This window comes from Phacochoerus africanus, chromosome 8, assembly GCF_016906955.1.
Source record: "Phacochoerus africanus isolate WHEZ1 chromosome 8, ROS_Pafr_v1, whole genome shotgun sequence".
NCBI lineage: Eukaryota > Metazoa > Chordata > Mammalia > Artiodactyla > Suidae > Phacochoerus > Phacochoerus africanus.
The window spans coordinates 55,295,445-55,312,066 of NC_062551.1; the positions used below are offsets into that span (position 1 = coordinate 55,295,445).

At 61.4% G+C, this 16,622-nt stretch overlaps 2 protein-coding genes across 7 annotated transcripts; one reads left to right on the forward strand and one right to left on the reverse strand.

Annotated features, from left to right (window-relative positions):
• Positions 1-436: 436 nt before the first annotated feature.
• GARIN5A (golgi associated RAB2 interactor 5A) lies at positions 437-6,366 on the reverse strand. 5 transcript variants are annotated; one of them, XM_047790170.1, is made up of 5 exons: positions 6,057-6,366; positions 5,761-5,861; positions 5,295-5,425; positions 1,264-1,540; positions 437-675 (listed from the first exon to the last, which is right to left on the reverse strand). In XM_047790170.1, the coding sequence occupies exons 1-5, from the start codon at positions 6,124-6,126 to the stop codon at positions 550-552; spliced, it is 705 nt and encodes a 234-aa protein (XP_047646126.1). In that variant the 5' UTR covers positions 6,127-6,366; the 3' UTR covers positions 437-549. The 5 variants fall into 5 exon arrangements, with proteins under 5 accessions (XP_047646126.1, XP_047646127.1, XP_047646125.1 ...); XM_047790171.1 differs by having other exon boundaries at positions 437-654; positions 5,761-5,879; positions 6,057-6,365; XM_047790169.1 differs by having other exon boundaries at positions 5,761-5,879; positions 6,057-6,365.
• A 30-nt stretch (positions 6,367-6,396) lies between these two features.
• Positions 6,397-12,265, forward strand: EMC10 (ER membrane protein complex subunit 10). Of its 2 annotated transcripts, XM_047790168.1 has the most exons (8): positions 6,397-6,575; positions 7,672-7,744; positions 8,658-8,767; positions 9,306-9,410; positions 9,789-9,970; positions 10,079-10,172; positions 11,009-11,095; positions 11,299-11,371. In XM_047790168.1, the coding sequence occupies exons 1-7, from the start codon at positions 6,462-6,464 to the stop codon at positions 11,093-11,095; spliced, it is 765 nt and encodes a 254-aa protein (XP_047646124.1). In that variant the 5' UTR covers positions 6,397-6,461; the 3' UTR covers positions 11,299-11,371. The 2 variants fall into 2 exon arrangements, with proteins under 2 accessions (XP_047646124.1, XP_047646123.1); XM_047790167.1 differs by lacking the exon at positions 11,009-11,095 and having other exon boundaries at positions 11,299-12,265.
• The last annotated feature ends 4,357 nt before the right edge of the window (positions 12,266-16,622 follow it).

The following is a 16,622-nucleotide window of genomic DNA, read 5'->3' on the forward strand; positions in this document are numbered from 1 at the left end:
TTCTTGAGTCTGTACCTCTGCCTTCCTCCTCCTGGGTGGGGGGGGGCTTGGTCACCTGGAGGCGGGTGACGGGGGCAGCCGAGTTGGACGGGCAGCCGCAGTGGGGCCGCCCTGATGAAACAGACCACGTTGAGGCCCCCGTCTGGGAACAACCACCTTAGTGAGGCTGCCGCGTTGCCATGGCAACGACAAAGTCAAGACCCTGTGGAGGCCGCCTTCTTGGAGTGGCTACTGAGCCGGCTCCAGCGGCAGCCACCGTGAGTCCAAGATGAACCACAGCCCAGACTGGGGAGGCCACCCTAGTGAGAGAGCCATGATGGAAGGGCGGGCCCTAGGTCTCGGGTGGCCGGAGGAGCCAGACGCGTCGCAAGAGAGCTCCTTCTGCCCTGCTGCTGCATCGGTGACGGTGGGCAAATGCTCAAGAAGCAAATGCTGGTTGATTCTTAAGTGGCCGATCTTTATTAACTTTGATAATTCATCTGTCCGGCCCCGAGGTAGGGTACGCTTTGAGCTCTGGCCTTTTGGTGACCTCATAGAATGTTGGAGGAGTCAGAGGCCCCAGAGTTCAGAGATCTGTGGGTCAAGTCTGGCTTCCATGGCTTGAAGCTGGGTGCAAGAGAGACCGCATCTGAGATGCCTTGATTGCGCGTGTATCTGCAGTTTGGAGTGGGGACTCTACTTGGGAAGGCAGAGGTGTCTCAAGGTGTCTCAAAGAGGAAGAGGACCCAGAGGTTCCAGTGTCCCCACCCTCTAGAACCGCTGCCTGTCCCTTTCCCAGGCCTGACAGGGAACTGTGCATCCCGCCTGGCCCACCCCACCCCTTCCGGGCCTGGGCATTCCCTCCCCAGATCCACTGTGGTAGTCAGGGGAGGGAGGCTGGGGTGGGAGGATGCCCAGGTAGGAAACTGTAGCCAAGGCCTTGCAGAGATGGTCCTGCCTCGAGATGCTCCTGTCCTCTGAGCTGCGCCCCCTTTCAGGACTCAGACCCCTGAGTCACCTTCTTCCCTCAGACTCAGGATCCAGCCCCCAGCCCTCCTCCCTCAGACCCAGGATCCAGCCCCCAGCCCCTCCTCCCTCAGGCCCAGGATCCAGCCCCCAGCCCCCCCTCCCCAAGACCCAGGATCCAGCCCCCAGCCCTCCTCCCTCAGACCCAGGATCCAGCCCCAGCCCCTCCTCCCTCGGACCCAGGATCCAGCGTCAGCCCCTCCTCCCTCGGACCCAAGGGCCCGGCCCCTGCCCCCACCTCTCTGCTCATCCCCTCACCTCCTCCCGCTCGGTCACATCCTCGTCTTCGTCGTCGTCGTCGTCCTCCTCCTCGTCCTCCAGCGCCGAGTACGCCTGCGTGAAGGGCACGGCTCCCTGGGCCGAGTGGAAGCGCAGGCGGTAGAGCAGCCGCACCCACTGGCCGAACTCACGGTCGCGGGTCTCGGGCGGGGCCCGCAACTGCAGGTAGAAAGCGCGGCCGGTGCGGAACTTGACCTTGAGCTCCCTGCGGCTTTCGTCATGGACGAAGAGCTGGACGAACTGCAAGGGGAACAGCCTGGGCGGGCGGAAGGGGCCGTCTCAGCGTCTGACCCCCCCCCCCCCCGGCTCCACAGTACCCCCCTCCCTGCCCCTCTCCCCACCCCGGGAAGAGTCCTTTTCCATGGTCTCTTCCCCCATGGCCTCCGCCGCGCCGCATGCGGGAGCTCCCCAGCCAAGGGACAGAACCTGGGCCACGGCAGTGACAAGGGCCGATCCTGAACCCTCTGTGCCATAAGGGAACTCCTTCCTCTGCCTCTCGAATTCTATCCACCCCCAACTTTCTTCCCGACACAAAGTCCATGTGTGGCTCCCTCTGGTCCTCGGTCCTAAAGGCGAGACTCGGAGGGCTGTCTACTGGGAATTTCCATCCGGATGTTGGACCGACATCGGACACACAAAATGTCTAACAGCCTAATTCCTGCCCTTCCCCCAACCCCAAACTTGCTCCTCTCAATCCTCCCCATCTTAACCACATCCTCCAACTTGCTCCGTCAGAAATCGCGGGAGTCGCTCCGGACCGGACTTGCTTTCTCACGTCCTCATCCACCCCTCCTACCAAATCCTGACCGGCCCCACCGTTAAAATGTACCCACAGTCCGACCATTTCTAAGAACCGCCGCTGCTGCCTCCGCCCCGCGGTCCAGCCCCGGGTAATCCCCATTTCCACCCCAGTCTGTTCCCACGCGGCCGCCAGAGGGCGCCAGTCAACACCCGCAGTCGCTCTGGTCCCCTGCTGCCCGCCGGGTTCCCTTGCTGCCTTCCCCTCCCGCCCATGTCCCCTCGCTGACTGGGCTCCCTCCATCCTGGTCTCCACAAAGCTGAGGTTGGTTCTACCTCAGGACCTTTGCACAGCCTGTTCCCTCTGCCCCGCATCTTCCTCCTGCCATCCCCAGGGCTGGCTTGGCCCCTTCCTCTCTCGCGTCTTTCTCAAGAGGTACCTTTCTGGGAGTTCCCGTCGGGGCTCAGCGGTTAACGAATCCGACTAGGAACCATGAGGTTTGCGGGTTCGATCCCTGGCCTCGCTCAGTGGGTTAAGGATCCGGCGTTGCTCGCAGATGCGGCTTGGATCCTGCGTTGCTGTGGCTCTGGCATAGGCTGGCGGCTAGGGCTCTGATTAGAGCCCTAGCCTGGGAACCTCCATATGCTGCGGGTGCAGCCCTAAGAAGACGAAGGGGAAAAAAACCCCCACCTTTCTCAGGGAGAAGATCAGTTTACAACCTCCGGCCTATTTACAACCGAATCTGCCCTTGCAGATCCCCCCTCATGTCCCCATAAGTTTTACCCACTGGGCAAACTGACATCTATCCTGCCTTCCCTCCCAGAGGAAGGTGAGCTTGAGAGCAGGAATTTGGGTTCAATTTTGCTCACTGCTGCTTCCCTAGTCCCCAGAGCTGACCCTTGGTTGGTGCTCAACGAATACTTGCTGAGTATTTGAATAAACCAATTGCTCAGGTTGCCAGCCTGACCCAAGGTCCAACAGGGCACAGGAGGGAACAATCCGGAGGCCCAGCCATCCGGAGAGGGTGGGTAGACTCGGCCTAGATCACACAGCAGGGATCTGACCCCATGTTCTCATGACCCTGGGTAGCCCCTCTCCCAGCCTCAGGCCCAGTGATACTACCTCAAGCACTTATCTTGCAGACACCCTCACACCGGTGCACGTGGGTGCCCCCTGCCTGCCATGCTGGCTGTAACCCGAGGGCACAGGACGCATCGTGTCCCTCCGTAGGAGACTCTTATTATGATGTCTTCCAAATGGGAGAACAACAGGTGACATTGCAGAGGGCGTACCCTCTTCCAGGGGCAGTTCCAGGCCCTTTACAAACGTTTGCTCTGTGGATCCGTGTTGGTCACCTGCAAGGTGGGCTCTCCCCTTATCCCCGTGTTGCAGATGCGAAAACTGAGGTCCAGACAGGTAGGAAACTTGGCCAAAGACAGTGAAAGAAAAGGTGAAGCCAGGATTTGAACCGGGGCTGTCTGAAGACAGCCACGCGGTCAAGGACATCATCACAGCAAGAGGCCAGTCGCAGGCTGGGTGTCCAAGGGGGCAGAGGTTGGTCAATTGTGCCGGTTCATAAGAGGCTCTGGTAGCCCTGCTCAGGTTGCTGTGCAATGACTGCTGATGTGGTACTGATGAGAGAGCGGGCAGAGTGGAAGGGTGGAGCACACAGCTGCTGCTGGTTCATTTTTTGTTTTTGTTTTTTGGCTGCATCCACAGCAGGCAGAACTTCCTGGCCAGGCATCAAACCTGAGTGACAGCGTTGGATCCTTAACTGCTAAGCTGCCAGGGAACTCCACTGCTCCTGGGTTTAAAGAAAGCAGAGAGTTCCCCGGTGGCTCAGCAGGTTAAGGATCCCCAGTTGCCACTGCTGTGGTGCAGGTTCAGTCTCTGACCCTGGAACTTCTGTCGGCTGCGGGCGCAGACATAAATAAAATAGCAAATGCACCCAACGTGCTTGTCTGCGCTGGGCCAGAATCTGTGGGTTAAGGATCTGGCATCGCCATGAGCTGTGGTGTAGTCTGCAGACATGGCTTGGATCCTGCGTTGCTGTGGCTGTGGCTGTGGTGTAGGCCAGCAGTTGTAGCTCTGATTCGACCTTAGTCTGGGAACCTCCATATGCCATGGGTGCTGCCCTGAGAAGCAAAGCAAAGCAAAGCAAAGGAATACAGTACAGAATGTCCCAGTGCCCAGTGGGGGCATCAGAATACAACTTTGTGAAATGTTTTAAATTTATACAGGGGGAGGAATAAATATAGGCTGGAAGTAGAAGTTAGCTCAGGCCAGAATCAGATTCTACCACTGAGCGAGTTACCAAAAAAAAAAAGAACAAAGCTTTTTGGATTTCAGAATTGCAATGGACTGTGCGAGTGTGTGTGTGTGTGTGTGTGTGTGTGTGAGAGAGAGAGAGAGAGAGAGAGAGACAGTGTGACTCCACCCTTCCTTCCTTCCCTCCCCCTCTTCCCCTCGCCCACTTTTCTTTCAGTATCTGTGAGATGTACTCAAAAAAGTGAAAGCCGGCAGCAGAGCGTTTCTGTTAATATACTATACGCCTGTAAGTGTTTTGGTATTTGCAGCTGGAGTTGGAAGCAGGAGCCTTGGATGGGAGAAAAGCCTATTTCGGGCTATGTGTGTCTTGTACTTTGGAGTGTATTTGCATTACTTTTTCAAAGCAGAAGACAAAGACCTGGGAGTTCCCTGTGGTGCAGGGGGTTAAGGATCTCGTGTTGTCATTGCTGCGGCCTTGGTTGCTGCTGTGGCTCAGGTTTGATCCCTGGCCCAGGAACTTCCACATGCCCTAGGCGCAGCCAAAAAAACACAAAACCCTGAAGGGGTAGTGTGGCATGTGGCACGGGAACTCAAGACTCCACCTCTGACCTACCCCAGGGCGCTGAGCAAGTGGCTCCCCTCTCTGGGACTCAGGGTTTCTTTTTGGAGCACTGGGCTGAGGGGCCCCATTATACGAGACTATGAGGTCAGAGGTGGTACTGTGTGTGTGGTCCAGGGGACACCTGGCATGCAGTAAGTGCTGCATAAGTGGTCATTCTCCTGACCCTGCCAGGGTGTGACTGAGGGCTGTCCCCCTCCTGCCTATCCATCCCTGATTTCCGGCCCCTGTTGGATGGCCCTGTCCTTGTTCTCCAGGTGGACAGTAGCCTGGAGAGGGCTGGCAGCCCTCGTGGGTCGTCTGGGTGGAAGAAGGTGCTGCAGGGGGCCTAGGATGCCCAGAGCTGGGGAAGGAAGAGGTCTAGGCCGGGGTGGGGGCAGTCACCCGAAGAGCTGCAGGCGTCCGTTCTCCTTGGCAGGGCCGGCCAGCAGCAACAGGTCTGGAAGTTCCAGGGCTGGACTGGAGGCTGCCACCCCCATGGTGACCTTGTTGGCAACTTCTCCTAACCGGGTCACCTGGGGCCGGGGGTCAGAGGTTAGAAGCTGGATAGATGGGGGGCAGGAACGGGGAGGAATTTGGGTAGGTTTATGGTTCAAGGAACCAAGGAAGTTAACCACCAAATCAAGGGGTCAAAGGTCAAGAGTCATATGGATATGAAGGCCTGGAAACTGGACCCAGGGAATTAGAGGCCAGGTTTGGAGGTACTGGCGTGGCGGGGGGGGGGGGGTGTCAGTCAGGAATCTCAGATGGGCGTGATGGGGGAGTGATCAGAAGCAGGGAGAACAGAGGTTCCCCTAAGGCAGGAGATCGGGGTTCAGGCTTGCGCTAGGAGGGTCCTCGGTCTTCACACCTGCACGAAGTTGCTCTCAAAGATGGGGAAGTCTCGCAGCTGGTCGAACTCGCCGCTCAGGAGATGGCGTTGGAGCCGTCCGGGCCGGCCCGTGGGGCAGGCTGGAAACAGGGGGCGTTCTACAGGGGCAGCGAAGTTCTCAGGTCTATTCCAAGAGCCTGCGCCCGGGCCCTCCAGCTGGTAGGGCCCGGGGCCACCCCGCGCTGAGGATAGGGGGTTTCGGGCTAGCGGTCTTCGCATCGCAGTCCCCATCCCTCACCCGGTCCAACCCCTCCAGGCCCGGCTCCGCCTCTCACCTGCCATCCCACCTAGTCCCGCCTCACCGGCTCCACCAGGGGCGGGCTTAGGCTGGTGCACTGGTTTCATCGCAACGCCCCGCCCCTTAGAGGAAACGCAGGGAGGCGCCCTCGGAGAAAATAGGGGGGCGGGGCCGCAGGCTCTGTGACGTCACAACGCAGCGGACGGGGTTTGACTACGTCACGGAGAAGCCGTCCGCGACTGTAGCGTCATCCAAGGGGAGGTGCCCAGAGACCCGGATGGAGCGGAGGCCGCTCCGCTGACGTTCTGCCCGGTAACGGGCGGGCGCTAGTGCGCCGACGCAAGGCGCAGGCGCACGGGCGACGAGGTGCGGCCCGTTTTTCCCGGCGTGCTCCGCGGCTCCCGGCTCACTCCTGCCCGGTGCCTGGTGGGGAAAGGCCGAAATGGCCGGTGCCCGCGCTGGGGCTACTCGGCTGCTGCTGCTCTTGCTGATGGCGGCAGCAGCCCCCAGCCGGGCGCGGGGTAGTGGTTGCAGGTCCGGGGCCTCTGTGCGGGGGGTGAGTGCTTATTCGCTCTGCACGGAGCACGGAGCCTGACGGAAATTGTGTGTCTCGGGCTTTTAGGTCGGTTATGGTGGGAGCGAGGCTGCGCTGGGCTGAGGGAAGACAAGGTTGCAAACCCGGGAAAGCGGTCCCGAGGTGCATGCCCGAGGCTGCAGGACTGGGAGAAAGTGAGAGGATAATTAGGAAGATACTAGTTATTGAATATGCATGGGGGGGCGGGGCTCGGTTGGGGTTCTTTTTTTGGGGGGGGGGTGCGGACGGTTGTTCGGTGCGGTGAATACGAGACTATTCCGAAAGAGAAGGTTGGGGCAAAATCTTTAACATTTGAACGGAATTTTCTTGTGGCCCAGCAGGTTAAGGATCTGCCGTTGTCGCTGCAACGCTTGGGTCGCTGCTCTGGCACGGGTTCGATCCCTAGCCCAAGAACTTCCTCATGCTGCGTGCGCGGCCAAAAAGAAAAAAAAAAAACCTAAACATTTCGAAGGCTAGGAATCTGCAGTCGTGAATCTGCTCGAGAAGTTCTGACGTGGGTGGAATCTTGGCGAATCAGAACTCAGGCGGCTAAAATGAAAAAGGCGAAGGGAGAGGAGTTCTGGATCATGAATATTCATGAGGAGGGCGCAGCCTTTAGCTTGGGGATTAAATCTGGATCAAGGTTGCCGGCGGGCTTGTGGCAGTAGAGTGGAGGACACAGACGTCTGAGAAATTTGGAGAGTTGGAGAAAAGGAAGGGAACTTGTGTGTGCTTGTTAGGGTGGAACTCGGGGCGGGGGCCTCATGGCTGTTGGGGCTGTTAAAGTGAAAACGAGGCCGCTTGGATATTAGCTTGGGAAGGAAGCCCAGGGTGCCCGTGAATATTTATGACCCTAGGCATGAAAGTGACCTTGGAAAGGAAGTTCTGCTGGTTTGCGGGGTCTGGTTTTCATGAAATGGGCAGTTTCTAGTGGAATCGGGGGCAGGTGTCAGTGTTTGGATACGGGTATGAAAATAAGGCTCCTCCTGCACCCTGCTGCTCTGTCTTCGGATCTCAGCGTCCTGTGTGACTGTGGGCTCTGACAATCCTTGGCCTCAGCCCTCTCTGTCCCCTGCAGGCTGGGGCCGAAAGTCGAGAGGGCGAGGGCTGCGGCACCGTGGGGCTGCTGCTGGAGCACTCATTTGAGATCGGTGAGTCCAGTAACGTCCTGACCTGGACACCTGTCTGGTGCCCTGTGAGGTCAGGAACTCGGGTCTGGGTGCCACCCAGTGTGAAACACGCCTTCCGTTCATGTACACTTCGCTCTTGGGAGTGTGTTAGCATCCCACTGGGTGGGGGTGTGTGTGAGGAGGGGGCTAGAAGCTCTGCCTTTGAATACTTCCTTAGCTGCAGGGCAGATGCTCTTTTCAGAAAGGTCAGCACAGCGGTTCCAGCCTCAGAGCCGACTGACCAAATGCCCCATGCCCTGCCCCACTGCCCTCGTGGTTGGCTGCCCTTCGTGTATTAACTCACACATCCTCGTGGTAGTCGTGCAAAATAGTAGGTGCTAGGGAAAACCCCCTTTTTGCAGAAGAGGAAGCCGAGGCTCAGAAGGACACCTGACAAGATCCTCTTGCAATTGAGCGGCAGAGCTGGTGCCTCTCTAAAGCCCAACTCAAACTGCCACAGTTCGGGCAGCCATACTCCCGGGGCATCATAATTGAGCCTGAGGCCCCAGACTTTAGGGGCACTTGTCATGAACACTGAAGCTGGGCCCCTCTGAGGCCTCCCTTTTCGGACCCTGGCCTCTGCCCGAGAATGCCTAGGGCTTGGTTGGGAGCTCCCAGGCTCTCCAGCCCGTGTGTTCTGCAGCTGGGGAAACTGAGGTTCGGATAGGTTATGCTTGTGACCCTGGCTCCCCCAGCAAGGCCGAAACAGGGCTTAGGAGCTGCGGGGTTTGGGTGTTGGCTGAGGGTGGCCCAGGGAGGCAAGAGGGCAGGACGGGGTGGAGGTGTCTGCAATTTTTAGGTGGGAAAACGGGCTCGGTAAGGGAAAGCGACCTAGTCGCTGCAAGGGGTGAAGGGTGTGGCGACAGGGACATCACTGAGTCCAGGCCCCCCACAGATGACAGCGCCCACTTCCAGAAGCGAGGCTCGTTGCTCTGGAACCAGCAGGATGGCACTTTGTCTCTGTCACAGCGGCAGCTCAACGAGGAGGAGCGGGGCCGCCTCCGGGTGAGGAGGGGCTGCCATGCTCTGCGGGTGGGGGGCACATGCCTCAGGGCAAGGGGGGTGATCCAGGGCTCGGGTGGGGCTCCAGGATAGCAGGGTAGAGGAAGGAAGGAGGGGCAGCGGGAATGGCGGTCTTTGGGGAAGGCTCGCAGCAGCTCCGAAGTCCACTGCCACTCTGTCCTTTGGCCAAGATGTCACTGCAACGGAAGCCGGGGTCGCAGGCTGTCTTCTGGGTGCCACGTGCTCTTGGGTGCCCTCCTGGTGGGAGATGCCAGGGTGAGGCCCGCCTCAACCGGCCTTCCTGCATGGTGGCCCGTGTGATCCTCTGTCACAGTCACCCCCAGAGAGAATTTGTGGCCCACGTAGCTGGGGAGTCCAGGTGGGGGCTGGCTCTCGGCTCCGAGAAGTGTCCTGGGGACCCAGGCTGTTTCGGGGCTGGGCTCTGCTCTCCTTGGAGTGGTTCTGCCCTGGCTGGGACACCGCAGTGGGATGAGCCAGGCACTGGCTCGCTCACTGCCACCCTTCTTTCTCTGCTCTGCAGGATGTGGCAGCGTTGAACGGCGTGTACCGTGTCCGGGTCCCACGACGACCTGGGGCCCCTGATGGCCCAGAACCCGGTGGCTATGTCTCTTCCTTTGTCCCCGCGGTAAGTCAGTGATGAGGACTGGCCACCATTTGCTTCACCCACCTGCTCCAGCCTGGGTTCTACCCCTCAGCCACTACCATTCGTGCCCAGCCTTTGAGGATGGGGAGGGCTTGGACCCGGCTTTGCCCTCGAGGGTCTCCCGGGCTGGGGAGGGACAGTCCAGGTGGCGGGTGCCTTGTGGCAGCTCAGGGCCTCGTGGGCCTTGGAAGGGCTGTTGCCTGTGCCCGAGGTTGGCAGGGAGCTGCGGAGGGCTTTGACAGATGCTTCGGGGCCCCGGGGGCGGGGGCAGGAGGCTTGGAGGTGCTGGTGTGGGTGGGCGAAGCCTGGGCGTCAGCCCCTGCCGGCCCCCTCGCCTGACCCCGTCCCCTCCTCCCCCAGTGCTCCCTGCTGGAGTCTCACCTCTCGGACCAGCTGACCCTGCACGTGGACGTGGCCGGCAACGTGGTGGGCGTGTCGGTGGTGACACACCCCGGAGGCTGCCGGGGCCACGAGGTGGAGGATGTGGACCTGGAGCTGTTCAACACCTCTGTGCAGCTGCAGCCGCCGGTCCCCACCCCGGGGTGAGGAACCGGGGTGGGGCGGGGGCGGAGCCGGCCCTGTGCCTCCCCGGCCTATTTGGGCTGCCTCGGGGGCTCGGCCCCTCATCCGCATCTCCTTCCCGCCCCCAGTCCAGAGACAGCGGCCTTCATCGAGCGTCTGGAGATGGAGCAGGCCCAGAAGGCCAAGAACCCCCAGGAGCAGAAGTCCTTTTTCGCCAAATATGTGAGTGGGGCTCTGGCCGCCCCCGGCCCCTTCCCGCCTGGCCCTCCCCCTCCCACCCTGGGGCCCTGCGCCCTGCTCCTCTGCCCCGCGCCTTCCCTGGGCCCCTGGACATAGGGCCTGCTTGTGCCCAGCTGGGGCCTCTGTGCCCATCCCACTGGCGCCTGGACTGAGCGGGTGAGGGCTGGGGCCCCGCGCCCTGCCCCGCCTCTGTCGACGCGGGGCGGTGGTCCCCAGCCCCCTGGTCCCGGCACAGCTGGCCTGGAGCTGGGCGCTGAGGGGACCCGGGGCGCCCGGGCTGGGGCAGGCGGCGCGCCGGCAGTGTCAGGCTTGACTGGAGGCCCGTTTGGAGGAAGTGCAGCGAGGAGGGCTGTGGTCAGCGGGGCTCGGGCCCAGCTCTTGGAGGTTGGGACGAGGGTCTGGGGCGAGGACAAGGCGCAGGTGGCAGAGATCTCAGAGGAGCGGGGTTGGGAGGAGGGCGCGGTGCTCCTCCAGCCAGGCCAGGGAGGTGGGCGGGCGGCCGGCCGGGCTCTGGGCGGAGATGCCCGGGAGGCTGGGAGCCGAGGAGGAGAGGATGGCTCTGCCGCCAGAGCAGCCCTCGAGGCCCAGGCCCTGGGAGCTGGGGAGCTGGGGGCCTGGGGGCTGGAGGAGGCCGCTGCCGCCCCAGCGAGGGCGAGGGACAGAGGAAGCCAGTGTGGCTGGGTGTCTGCGGGGCCTCGGCTAGTCCACTTGCCAGGAGTTCCCGGCGGCAGGGAGCCTAACAGCCGAGCTGCGGGTGCCCTGAGGCCCAGAGGGGCCGTGCGCCCTGCCGCCCTGACCTGCGCCCCCTCCCTCCTCAGTGGCACCTCATCCTGGGGGGGGCCGTGTTGCTCACAGCCCTGCGTCCTGCTGCCCCGGGGCCTGCACCGCTGCCGCAGGAGGCCTGAGTGAGGACCGAGCCCCTCCCGCCGCCGCCCTCCCCCGGCCCTCCCCCCCCACCCCTTAGCCAAGTAGGGGACCCGGGCCCCCTTCCCTCCCTGCCTCCCCTCGCGCCGCCCCCGCCTTCCGCACCCCGGCCAGGCCGGGCACTCTTCTGCTCACACCTTTCTCTCTGTCTCTCTGCCTGTCCGTCCGTCCGTCCGGCTTGCAGTGGATGTACATCATTCCCGTGGTCCTCTTCCTCATGATGTCGGGAGCACCGGACGCCGGGGGCCAGGGCGGGGGCGGTGGCGGGGGCGGCAGCGGGGGCAGTGGCCGCTGAGGGGCCTGTGAGTTGCCCAGCAGGTCCTGGGGTGGACCCGGCCCTCCGGTCTCCCCGGCCCAGGAGGGTGGGGCGCACCTGGCGTTCCCGTCCGCGGGGAGTGGCTGGGTCTGGACCTCGCTGCACCCCACTTTCCCCGTGGCCCTGATATACCGCAGAGGCTTCCCTTGGCTGCAGGATGGAGCCCGAGTTGCCCGTCCAGCGCTGAGCTCGCGCCGGTTCCCTCCCCGCTGCCACCGCCGCGGCTGCCGGGCCCTGCGCTTCTCAGCCTCTGTGCCTTTGTTCGTGGTCTCCTCGCCCCACCTGGCCCTGGCCGGGCTAGACGTCCCATAGCGTGTCTGGCACTGGCTTGGGGTGCCGGCACCCTGGGGCTCCTTGGCAGCCCAGAGCTGGCACAGAGCAGGGGTGGGCGGGCCCTGGGGACCCCCAGCTCCACTCCGGGGAGCAGCCCTGTACCTGCCCACAGCCCTGCGCTCTGAACGGGGGTTGACCCAGCCATCAGGATGCCGGGCCCTCCAGAGGCTTCTGGGCTTGAAGAAGTGAAGGTGAACATCAAAGCACCGTGGCGTCAGGGGCCAGACGATGTAGCTAGAACCCCTCTCAGCCTAGAATGTCTTCCTGGGACTTGGCTGGGGCTTTGCTGTTTGTGTGCCCCCCCCCCCGTTTATTTAAAAATTTAAAAACACTGACGAGACACCATATGGAAACGGAGAAACGTTTTGGAGGCGGTCAGGCGGTGCAGATGTTACCGTGTCCCACGGGCCCTGTGTTGGGGTCTGCGATGTGGCGACGCCCAAATGGCCGCCGTTGTCGTGGTAGCGGTTTATTAAAGCTGTCCCCCAGTGTGGACCCTCCAGCCCGCCTCCTGCTGTGTGTGGTTATAAATGGCATGACTGCGAGTGAGGGGACCGATCGATCGCCGTCCCCGGTGTGGGTTTGATTTCCTGTGGCCGCGCGCCTCCGGGAGGCCTCACCTGGCAGGGTAGGGCCGGCGTCTGAAAGGGCAGAGCGGCCCAAGGAGGCGCGCCGCGGACCCTGGTCTCGTGATCACTGGCTCGCTTTGACCCGTTGACGTCCCCTCGCGGGGAGTGACTGTGGGCGCCAGCAGCCGGGACCATGTATTCTTTCCCTCTTCGTGACAAAAGGAGCGCCTTCCGGGAGTGCGCTGTCCCCCAGTCGCCGCTTTGCTCCTGCGGTCTCTTCTGCACACCTGTCCCTGCCCGGTTAAGAGTTGGGGCGCCACCAGAAAGAGGCACAGAGCCCGCTCTCCGCTCTTGGACCTGGCGGTTCTCACGAAAGGCGCCTGTGACCGAGCGGAACCCCAGCCCCAGCCCCGAGTCCGCAGAGCCTGGCGGCGCTGTTGGTATTTTCTGAGACCTGTTCTTGTCCTTTGCTCAATGGCCGTGTTTATGTTTTTGAAATCTTGTCATTCACGGAATGTTGCAGAGACCTCAGCGTGCCCCCTCTGTCCTCTGTGCCCCTCCAGTCCTACCCCGCAGTGGCTCAGACCCCACCCCACTCCCCGGTGACAAGCCCCAGAGCGTCCCAGCCGTGCACTTGGCCTGGGTATTTTTGTGAGTGTGCCTGGTGTGTTGCACACCTGCTGGCATTGGGGATTATCACTTTACCAGGTTTTTGTGTGTTTTGTGGCTTTAAGTCATCAGACGTGTCCCCGAGTTGCTCTAACGTGCACCTCTTTCTCCATCGGCGGGAAGCAGCGCTGGCTGCTGTCCCGCCTGCCGCCCAACTGTCTTTTCCTAGATTGCCCGGGAGATGTTCCCTGATGTTTTCGTGAATTTTGTCTCTTTTGCAGTTGTGTTCTCCCTCTAGCCATGGCTGGGCCATTTTGTTAGTTTTTTTTTTTTAATGGCTTGAGATTTGAGGTCTTGATCCACCGGATACGTTCTGTCCTTTTTTAATTGCTCTCAGGCCGGCAGTCACTCTGTGACGTGGTCTCATCAGTGTCCGAGCGGTGCGGGCCCCGGGGCTCTGTCGTGCTTCACAGTCTCCTCCAGTCCTTGCGGTGCCTCCAGAGCTCGGTCACTGTTCCTTTTTACTGCCCAGGGTAGCTGGGGTTGTAGCATGAACGTTGAAAGGTGCAGTAGCCTCCGAAATGGAGAGCCTTCCACCCACCCCAGCCCAGGCCCTGGTCCCCTCAGTGGGGCAGCCTTAGTTTTCAGTCTCCCGTGTATGTTGCTTTCGAGACTCTCCAGAAACAAGTGAATGTGTGTGTACGTGACTTTTTGCCAGAATGCCTTGCCCCAGCTCCCCACCCCCACACGACCACCCGACAGGGTTAGAGGTTTCCGTCTCTTGATCTTTTAGTTTCTGGCTGCCCCCGCAGCATGTGGAAGTTCCTGGGCCAGGGATTGAACCCGTGCCATAGCAGTGGCCAGAACTGCCGTGGTGGTAGCACCAGGTTCTTAACCTGCTGAGCCACCAGAGATCTCTGGGAGATTTCCATCTCTGATCCAGACTGCATGCTCGTTCCACGACACAGCTGGCCCAGAGTGGATTTCATGGGTCCCGTTTTTTTTTTTTTTTTCTTTTTTGGCCGCCTCACGGTGTATGGAGTTGCTGAGCCAGGGTCAAATCTGAGCCACAGTCTCGACCCAAGCCACAGCTGTGGCAACGCTGGATCATTGTGCCAGCCTGGGGATCAAACCTGTGTCCCAGTGCTCCCAAGATGCCGCTGATCCTATGCGCCACAGCGGGAACTCCTGTGGGTGCCCTGGTGATGGGCCTTTGTGTTGTTTCAGGCAGCGCTGCGGGAAGCCCCACGTGCCTGTGTCATTTCCCACACATGCGGGTGTCTGCAGGACCCAGCACCAGAGGGGCCCCACTTCACCCCCCCCCCCCCCCGCGGCGGCAGCAGCAGCTCCATCCCTCCTTCCTCTCTTTCCCCACTGAGCCACCCTCATCCTCTTCCTCCTGCCCCGCCCCCAGCCCCACCCTCTGGTCTAAGACAGGAGAGCCCCTGCCAGGTAAACGCTCAGGTCCTGCCCCTCCCCTTGGCTGCCCTTCTTTGCCCCACAGAATGTCACCTGTTCTGTGGCACTGAGGAACCTCCCCTCTGCCAACCTAGGGTTCCTTGTCATTTGGGTATATTTACAACAGTCTCTGGTGGCTTGGAGTTAAGGATTCGAGTTGTCACTGCTGTGGTTCAGGGTTCTTTTTTGTTTGTTTTGCTTTTTAGGGCTGCACCTGTAGCATATGGAAGTTCCCAGGCTAGGAGTCGAATTGGAGCTGTGCCTGCCAGTCTACACCACAGTCACAGCTACTCAGGATCCGAGAAGCATCTGTGACCTACAGCATAGCTCACTGCAGCGCCGATCCTTAATCCACTGAGCAAGGCCAGGGATTGAACCCGCGTCCTCGTGGATGTTAGTCGTGTTCATTACCACTGAGCCACAAAAGGAACCCCCTGTGGCTCAGGTTGGATCCCTGGCCTGGGAACTTCTGCATGCCGTGGTTGTGGCCAGAATAAAAATTTTAAAAATAGTTACTTGATAAGCAACCTTTTACCTTTTTTTTTTTTTTTTTTTTTTAGGGCCGTACCTGTGGCATATGGAGGTTCCCAGGCTAGGGTGGAACTGGAGCCACAGCCACAGTAACATGGGGTCTGAGTGACGTCTGCAGCCCACACCACAGCTCACGGCAATGCTGGATCCTTAACCCACTGAGCAAGGCTTTAAAGAATGTTTACCACTCTGAATTGTGTGTTGCAGCAGGTAGCTCCTGGAAACAATTCTAGAGTTTTCTGTGTTTGGCGTCCTAGGGGAGACTCGGCGAGGCTTGGGGCCTGTCAACCCTTTCTTTACCTCTGCTTGCACCCACCCTCCATTTCTGAAGGGAAACTCAGCGTGGCCCCACTCCTACAGGTAGGCTCCAGGGCAGCAAGTTTTGAAACCATATCCCACTCGCCCTTTCCCACAGCGGTCACCGCGTTTCTAGGGCGGCGGGAGAGCGGAGCTCGACGGCAAACGCTCACGCAGCTGGAGGTTTACGCCGGCGACCAAGCAGCTTGCCGAGTACCGTGCTTACGTACTGGTTAAGAGACAATCTTTAATGTTTCCATAATTTTGCAGATCCTGCCTGTCCCCTTCTCCCACCAGCAGCCTCTCCCCAGCCCCAGGCACGGGCCTCTCTCTCCTGTGCACGTCCCCCGTCTGCGGGAGCTCGGCTGCAGTTTCCGCCCTTGCCAGTAGGTGGCGACGGAAGCCCAGCCGGGCTGAGAACGCTGCTCCTGCAGGTCCGTGCGGTTCCCTGCAGGGGGCGCTGGCGGTCCTTGGCCAAGGTCGGGGCTCCCGCGAAGCCTCTGTCCCGGCGGATGCTGGTCCTCAGGACCGCGAGGCGCCTGGTTTCTTATCGTCGAAGCGGGGGTCGGGTGAGGTCTTCCCTGCGCTGCGGTGCTTCTCGCTGCGGGAGGGAGAGGGGAGGGGGAGGCGGTGGAGGGGCAGAAGGCAGGCCGCCCCCTTCTCCGCAAGTCCAGACGCGAGTCCAGGGATCTGCAGAGTCGCGGAGGGGCCAGGGCCCGGCCCCGCCACTTACGTGCTCTGTGCCTCTGGGCACTGTGCTCCCTGCCTCTGAGCCTGCGCCTCGCTTCCTCTTCCTTGGACCCGGGGCCGGCCCGGGCCCTCCAGGTGGTGTCCAGGGTCCGGGACACGCATGAGAGAGAGAAAATGGGGGTCAGAAAGGCCCGTCCAACTCGGGGACTCTGGCTCGGCAGCCCGGCCCCAGGGTGGACGGAGCCCCGAGGGCGAGGGCGGGCGAGGGAAGGGGGGTCTCCGGAGACAGGGCGAGGGCGGGCGAGGCGGGGAGAAGAGAGGACGGGGAGCGGGTGACAGAGGCCGGGAGGGGCCTGAAAAGAGAGAAGCCCGAGTGGGAAAGAGGAGCCCGAGCGACGGACGCCAGCGCGGGGCGGGGGGGGGGGGGCACCCCGAGGGTACGGGCCGGGGTGGGGGGCGGGGGGCGACGAGGGAAAAAAAAGGGGGGGAGGAGCCGCGGCCAGCGTGGGAGGGGGAAGGAAGGGAGCCAGAGGCGGTGGCTTTGGGGCCAGAGGCGCGTCGGAGGCCGAACCCCGAGAGGGAAGCAGGGAAGAGCCCGGGGGTTTTGAGGAGGAAAGGGAGGAGCTGGAGGGGAGGGGAGCAGGCCGGGAAGGGAGGGAGCGGAGGAGGGCGGAGGCCGCGGGCAGAGAGCCAGCGTGTGAACTG